Here is an 8,225-nt window from a genome sequence, read left to right as displayed (position 1 = left end):
AGTTTGAATGGCCGTGATAGGTGCCTGAAATTATGAATAAAGTCTGTATCCATGGGGTTTAGGTGTCATCTTCATAGCGTAAAAATTAAGAGAGAGGGGAATGGGGAGAGAACGGGTTCAAGTTTTGTTTCAGGATGGCTTGGGCCTGTGATGATTGTTTATGCCGCTGTACTTGCCGTGCGTACACCGTCGATATAAATTAGAGTATGAGCCAAATAGGGGTTGAATATGTTCCCTACGCCGGCACTCGTCTCCGACACCGTCTACATTGAACGTTAAAGGGACTAAGCGGATATTTGATTCGGTAAGGGGTCAGATCTCAAGATTTGTCAAACCCAGCATTTAAAGTGAAGCTCCAAAGCGCTGGGCTTGACATTTCTGGGAAAATTAATATTAAGTGCAGTTAGTGCTGCACATGCATAGTGCCTATCTGTATCAATATGCTCTCGTGCGCTTCGTCCCTTCCGCTGCACTTTTTAGCCGGAGCGATCGCTTAGTCAATATTAACACCGTAAGCGTTGGGTTGTTTCATGCTCAAAGCCTCAGGAAGAAGGCCTTATCATTTTATTTGTGACGTAATAAAAAAACCACGATTACACTGGCGAGATTATATCCGCGTGAAGCTGCTGCTCTAAAGTGCGGAATTCTCACAGGCGATTTCCGCGTTCTATCTTGAACACCCACCGACACATTTAAGCTGGGCGCCACTGAGAGAGGCGGCGGACGTGTGCTTCAGTTACTGCACGCATATAATGCTCCCGCCACCTCCACCGTTTTTCCCGCTTCCTTGTGGGAAGCAATAAGGCGTAAAGACTCCTCATTCGCAGGTTCTCTGTAGCCACAGTTTGCTGAGCCATAGCTCCAAGGGTAATCGCATTATCAAAAATCTGAAAACTGGTATGATTGATCGCCATAAATCTCTAATTGCATCTAGACGCCTAACTGCGAATGTTAAAAAAAAAAAAAGCATTTACCAGGTATTATGGTTTATGCGGTTTAACGTCCCGAAGTGACTCAGGCTATCAGGGACGCCACAGTGGAGGGCTCCGGAAATATCAACCATTTGTGGTTCTTTATAGTGCACTGACATCGCGCAGCACATGGGCGCCTTATTGTTTTTAGCCTCCATAGAAAAGCGGCTGCTTCGGCCGGAATTCGATCCAGCATCCTTGGGCACAGTAGTCGCCCTCCCTAACCCCTGCACCACCACAGTGGGCAAATCAGACATTAATTAAACAGCTTTGCATAACCTAGTTACCGGGGACAACTCTCTGGGGCTCTGCAGCTAAGGCTACGCAGGAAAGGAAATGTGATAGGCTTTGTCTGCTTGCCGAACAGTAGTTGCTTACCCTAGCACTAGCGACTGTCCACCGTCCCTCCAACTTTTCTCCCTTCACCCTTCGCACCGAACAAAGAACAACCCACTTTCCATGGCACAGGGACAAAGAGCCTTTTCTGCGTAGATTTGTCTGCAGAGCCACAAAGAGTTGTCTTTTAGCATATTAACCATTAATCACCAGTTTTATTCTGTCCGACAATGGCTGGTACTATTGTGCTGCAGAACCCGTATTCTTATCTCAAAAAGTGCATTTTAAATATTAGTGGCGGGTTTAAGTGAGACACCTGCATAATGAAACCCTGTATTTCAGCGTGCACTCCACGATGTTAGTCGTAATACCGAAAGGTTTAGTGAACTAATTTGATTTGAATTGCTATCTGCCGCCGATGACAGGTGGCAAAGCGCAGATAAGAACCCCCTCCTCTCCAGTTTTAAGGGAAAGGAGGGAGAAAGAAAGCGCGAGAGGAAAGAGATTAAAAGAGGAAGGGAGACGAGAGGTGGCCTAGCGGTTTGGGAAGTTATGGCGATATTGGAGGAGGTTAAGAAAAGGGTGCGAAGGAATACGCAAACAAGAGGGTGGCTCAATGACATAATGCAGGGGTATATGGCAAGTCACAGCTGTAACAGGTTAGCTGATTACTACGCTACGCCGCTGATACTAGCCGCGCAAATTTTTATATTTATAAGCCTGTAGCATGCCATCGTTGTCCGGCCTCAGAAAAAGACGACAGCCTCAGCACGCCTGTCAACCACGCGCAGGTTATTTTTTTGTTGCTGCGGGACTGAATGTCGGCGGTTCTCTGTCCCGTTCCCGCCTGGCTCAGCGGGTCCTATCAAATATGTTTGTGGAGATCCGACAACGAGTGTGTTTGTGATTCATTTCCACAAGCCTACTTCTGCTTAATTAAATGTGCGTACACCAATGTGTGCATTGTGCTCAGTTATTAACAAACTGTTTATGGTCTGTGTGCTTCTGCCTTGTACGGCCATCAGGCACCCTCAAGCTGTCAATTGCAGCTTATTCGTTTGCTGACTCCCAGCTCTTAATAGAAAATAAAGCACTGATTCAAATTAAAGCACATCTGGAGGTACCTCATGAATACAGGCCACTTTAGTGCTAATTTCGAATAAATAATCTTATATTGTTCGAAATGGCACATAGAATGCTTTCTAAGGGCACACGTTCAGCAGTACACTAGAAATATTTTGGAACCTATCACTCGCCGAAAATTTCTCATCCTTTCTTCTGGGGGTAGCCGTTTAGGCCACCTACTGTGTACAGCGCTTACCGAGACAAACAGGCGTATTTGTTTCAGTTGCACGCAGTCTCTCCCGTTACGTTGTGAGGTATGTACACTACAAGGAGTACCAGTGCGGACAAAAGTAGACGGAGCACGCTATTTTCTTTTAACATTTTTCACGCGTTGCATAATTGAAACTGGTAGTCGTTTTATGTGCAAACCGGTAGTAGATGTCAGTGCCTTCGCACTTGGGCAAATATTGTTTTCTTATCTCCGGTGCAGAAAGCGTGATTTTAATGTGAACGGAAAAGTGTGCTCCGTTTACTTATGTCCGCACCTGTACATTCCTACGGTGCGTGAGCTTCTACCATGGCGGTTCCTCGCTTTGGATTCGCTTTTCGAGCTGCTGTGGACAACACGCTCGCATGTCCTACTGACAGCAGCTTTTGGTGCAGGTTTTTACTGAAGAAAACATAGCAGAGGGCTCACAGGAAATGAAAGGAAAGGAATCAACGGATTGCTTGCCGATGTGCTCTTCTATAGGGCAAGTCATGGTCCCAAAGGCCAGGTTTAAATGCTTTCCTCGCCATGGATGAAATGGCAAATTCGTGTCACTTGCCTTCAGACACGGTGTTGTCGATGAGGTTTACGTAGTATATACTACAACCTCTTCCATCCCAGAACATCAGTGTATGTTGCTTCGTGCCATCTAATGAAAGAAACGTAGCATTACAACTCATTTAGGAATGAATTCGTACGAATTATTAAAATGAAAGCACTGCGAAGATGTTGATATGCTGGTAATAAAGGTAACATGTACTGAAACCAATTTTGGTTGAGTTAGTTTGGTTTATAGGGTTTAACGTCCCAAAGTGAGTCAGGCTACGAGAGACGCCTGAAACCAATTTTTATTCGGTGGTTTACCAGTTCTCAATTACATCACATGCTCAGAATTCTTATGCTTGAAAACATGCACATGAAAGAAGAAGCAAAATGTAAAATCACGACAACAATGTCTGTACTCAACCATGAAGCTTATCTAAATATGTACATATTTATTTTGATTGCTACATCACCTGGGAGTTCATGCTGTGGTGGAGGGTGTCATAGTCGACTTTGTTGTCTACTAAGAATCCCTGTCTACATGAGTCTACATGAGCCTCTTTAAAGCGTTCCTGTAATTTGACACTTCTGCATACTAGCGCAGTACAGCAGAATGAAAGGATTTAATTTCGAGAGTGCCGAAACTCCCTCAAGACGTATGCGATGGGCGCGAAACCGCTACTGAGCTGACTAGTGCAACCCGAAACTCAGTTTTCCTGGCGAACGCCCCGCTGTAGCCGGGGGCAGGCTACGTTAAGTAGCCCGGGGCATGCTGGGACACAAACAACGGATACCAAAGGATTAGAGCGGAGAGAAACGCCGCAATGCTATCCACCACGATGCCGAACGTTTACGAAGTGTTGTTGTCAGTATTGCGTTTACTACATGAAGGCTTTTTTAGTTTACCCCGCTGTTGTTACCTTTATTCGACTGACACCCTTGTAAGGCTGTCGTCGCGGTGACTGCCCGAAAACTCGGCTGCACAACTTTATGACGGAAAGACTCAATGACCGTTAACTATGCCCCACAGTTATGGCGAGCCATTGTAAAATGAGCTTTTTTAGAACAAAGTTATACAACGTGATACATAAGGCATGCGGGCTAAATGAACTAATAGTAAGCAAGCACATAGCTGGCCGATGTTGAAGGAACAACGAGGTCATCCGTTACGGCTTTCCCGCAGACAACAAGGCATGGAATGTCCACATCACCACTTGAACCATTTAAAAAAAAAAAAAATAAAAGTGATTATTTGTGTTAACCCCAGGCTACTTTACCGCAGGAATGCATGCTTGTTAGCCCATGTTCCAAGGTCGAGGCAACACAGCTTGCGTGTTGTTTTGACCTTTTGCGGGCCAGCCAACACTGTCCATCCATATCGAGGACCGGAAAACTGGGGCAGTTGCGACCAGCGCGAGTAGCTCAAATGCGGACAGCCGGCTGAGTAGATGCAGAACATGCGCCGAGGGAACTTCCGCGCCGAAGAAGTATATATAGGCTGCCTTGGAACGGTGCCATGTGAAAATGATGACGTAGTTCGTGCATGAAACGAGAACGCTATATCGTTGGCACAAGCATAAGACTGAATCAAGTAGGAACCCAATCTATGTATTAATAATCACAACATGCTTGAATATTCGTACAAAACGGGTGCATGCAAATTAAACGACTGTTGATGCGCTGCAGTACGATGATGTAACTTACAGAGTTAGAACTACAGCGCGTTGCACAATTAGAGGCGGGATGTAGAATTCTTCTCCCAGCTAAACCGTGCATCCCAGGTAAACGAGCCATTCTACATACATAGGGCATCGAGGAGGAACTGATGGTGGACAGGACCAGTACCGGAAAACGTACGAAAACGGGTCATGATCAAGTCACTACCAAAAAAAAAAAAAAAAAGAGAAGATCACGAATCCACAAACACAAGGCCGACAGGGTGGAAGGAAGAGCCAAAAGCTTGCATACATGTTTGCAAAAATTGGAAGACGTTTTTATGTAGACTCTGCCTGTAACGAAGACGATCCGCATGCGTTTACTATTTGCGGGGTTACACAACACAAGACAGGAAGACGCAGGACTAACGATGTCGGAACCCCTGACAACCTGCAGCTCGCTTGCTGCGGAAGAAGGCGCCATCGCAGCGGCTATTGTCTCCACTCGGGCAATCACCATTGTGAGCGACTGTAAGCATGCTGTATACAACTATATAAAAAAATAATCTTTAGCGTCGCTCGGCACATAGTCCTGAAGCTTCACCCAACTGAACAAGTAAGAAAAATTGATCTGATTCCGGTGTCATCACACGCGGTGAGCCTGGAAAAGAGGCAACCCACACATGACCTCGACTAGAAGCCGACCGAGCTGTGAACATCGCCGCGGACCTGGAGCTCTTAGGAGAGCCCCTCACCCCACACCACCATTACACCACGCACTACACGCTCGGGAGAAGAACATATCCACCACTGCACAGCTCTCTATCCAGAGAGCAACAGATGGTGTGGAGGAAACTTCAATCCGATACATTGCCTAACCCGTACATTGTTTAAAAATTCCTTAATTAAGGAATTAACCCAACCTGTAGCTTCTGCTGTGAAATATCATCATTAAATCATTTAATTTGGGATTGTTGGGCTCATCTACTTCTCAAAGGACTCATGCTTGATCCCTCGCTTGACGTGTGGAAATAAGTGAAGGCCAGCGACGACCCGGACATCCTACGTCGAGCTGTGACATGGGCCTTCGTCTCCAGGGATCTTCATGATCTTGGAGGACCTGCTGACCCCCTTCCCTACCCCAAACAATTACCAAAATAAGGTTGTTGAAAACATGGGCTCGAAATTAACAGGCGGCGGTTTTTAGTTTTTAGTTTTTGCGAGTGGTTCCTCAAAAGAAGTTTTACATTTATCTCTGCGAAATTCGATAAGGCGGTTAGTAATGTAAAACTGACGTTTAATGTTCTAGTTAAGGCTAACGAGCTCGGACTGAAATGACCATCTTCGACTGGTAGACCTGGTTCAAAGGCAGCAAAGGCGGCTAGAGTTCTGCACTGAGAGGCCCCCTTTCGCGATGAACAGGGTACCCTTGAAAATTAGTTTCTTCTGGCTCCTCCTTTACTTTTTATAAACTTTCATTAGTGCTACCTGGAGATATCTAATTTGTTTAGATATGAAAAGGTGCACACTATCAATAGTGTGCGCATTTACAGTTGCACATGACTTATGCTTACTGAATAGAGTTGTGACCAACATAGACTTCGGTGGCTTTCCTTGGGTTTCATTCACAAATTTGCCGGTCAGAGAGACGCTCTGGCTGCAATAGAAAATGGTTTCGTATAAATGTGAAGTCTAAGACATGATCCGTTCAGAAAAAGTGGTCCAAAAAAGTATGTCTACGTACTCTCCTTCCAAAAACTCCCTGTACGTTTGTGTAAAATTGTATTCTTGCATAGAGATATTGTCCATTTTATTGTGTATGCAAGTATAAATCCCTGTGTCTTCCCCGGAATGCGACGTTTGGTAAAACCACATTATCTGAGAAGTATTCAACACCTGTGAAGTGAGAAAGAGATAAAAAATAACGGCTCTTTTCCCTATTCGTCTAGCTACCCTTTTGCCTTAGGAGTTTCAAGCTGCCACGTTTCGCATAGGGAACTTAAACATTTGAAGAACAACCTGGAATCCACCCATCGACTTTTTACGTGTGCGCACCCCCCCCCCCCCCCCCTCTTGCCCCCCCACACACACACACATACACACTCATCTGGAGCACACAATTCGAAGCCAGTGTTCAACGTTTCTGATGACCCACTCCGCCAAAATACACGAGTCTATATGAGGCGAGAAACCAGCGGTTGCCAGTATTGTATCTAATTTTATAAGTAAGAATTGTCACAATGAATTGGTAATTTCAAGCACGCAAACACATGATCTAGTAATCAAAATAAAATACAACGCATTTTCGTTGAATTCGTGCACTGTACCTCGATAATGCTTAGTATGCTCAGGTCTGGTGTGCCATCCATTAGCCGTATGTCTTTCCCGATAGAGAGCTTCGTTATCGTGAGTGCGCACACAAGCAGCGGTGCCAGAAATGGCTTCATGATGTGATCGAGTATTCTGTTTCTCACAACCGAGTTAGTCGCAGAGCCTTTTATTCTGAGGAACGTCTTGAGGAAATCAAGTACAGCAGCATGTCGCCATGTCACCTATTAAAGAGTGTTGAATATCTGTGTACATGCCCTGGGAAGGCGGACTTATGAGATATCACTTTCTCTGGTCCACGTGACGCTAGCTGCTACTAGCAGCTTTGCCTGCGTGACTCGATGGTATTCCTCGAAGTTGACTGTGCAGACGTGATGTATTAGGCAAAGGTTGCTCATAAATTCCTGCATCACATAAAAGGAGCAGATGTGTAGAATTTATGAACCCATTTTATTCTTCTCGATTTCACTCTAATCAGCAAACAATGGGAACAGTGGCAGTAAACCTGAAACACGATTGTTTATTCCCCACGGCAACAGAAAACCCTTAATACCACAGCGATTCTGAATGCCGCAAACTACTGTCTCTGTTTTCATGTTTTATCGCCGCCAGTGCCCGCGTTAGGACTAATTATAGAGTTTTATAGCAGCCGGAGAGTTGTGCTGCGTACACGATAACACGCTGCCGTTGCTACCACTGCCATGCCTGCTGAGACGGTTTTGCCTCATGGCCGTACTTGTCGCAGTTACAGTTTTGCCGTCCAGTGATACGAAACCTCTCTACACGATACGAGATCGGAGTACTCTAGAAAAATTTTGATCACTGTAGGCTGTTCCCTCAATATTTCAGATGATCGCTAGAAATCAAGGGGGGGGGGGGGGGGGGGGGGGGCATGTCTAATGACAGCTGATGTCTTTAAATTGAGCTCGCGGCAGACAGCAGCGGTGATTTTGAACTTTGATGCCCGCCGAGTGCACTGGCTGCTATCGCTATGTAGCGTGATCACTTTCTTTGAGGGCACATGTTCACCAAAATATGTAACTTTTTGTGAAAGCACTT

General features: G+C 45.5%; 1 protein-coding gene across 1 annotated transcript in view; it reads right to left on the bottom strand.

The window, feature by feature from the left end:
* The window catches only part of LOC146197237 (uncharacterized), an 8,389-nt gene extending 1,085 nt beyond the window's left edge, over positions 1–7,304 (bottom strand). Inside the window, exons 1-4 of the mRNA XM_084599026.1 lie at positions 7,166–7,304; positions 6,583–6,734; positions 6,413–6,495; positions 3,200–3,289 (exon numbers count right to left, since the gene is read on the bottom strand). Of these exons, the coding sequence (XP_084455152.1) occupies positions 3,200–3,289; positions 6,413–6,495; positions 6,583–6,734; positions 7,166–7,285 (445 nt within the window). The 5' untranslated portion in view covers positions 7,286–7,304. The remainder of the gene's footprint in view (positions 1–3,199; positions 3,290–6,412; positions 6,496–6,582; positions 6,735–7,165) is intronic.
* Positions 7,305–8,225: the final 921 nt, after the last annotated feature.

This window comes from Amblyomma maculatum, chromosome 3 (assembly GCF_055883805.1).
Source record: "Amblyomma maculatum isolate TAMU_Amacu chromosome 3, ASM5588380v1, whole genome shotgun sequence".
In the NCBI taxonomy this organism is placed as follows: Eukaryota; Metazoa; Arthropoda; class Arachnida; order Ixodida; family Ixodidae; genus Amblyomma; species Amblyomma maculatum.
The sequence above is the reverse complement of the archived record's forward strand: the minus strand, read 5'-3'. Positions and strand labels throughout refer to the sequence as shown.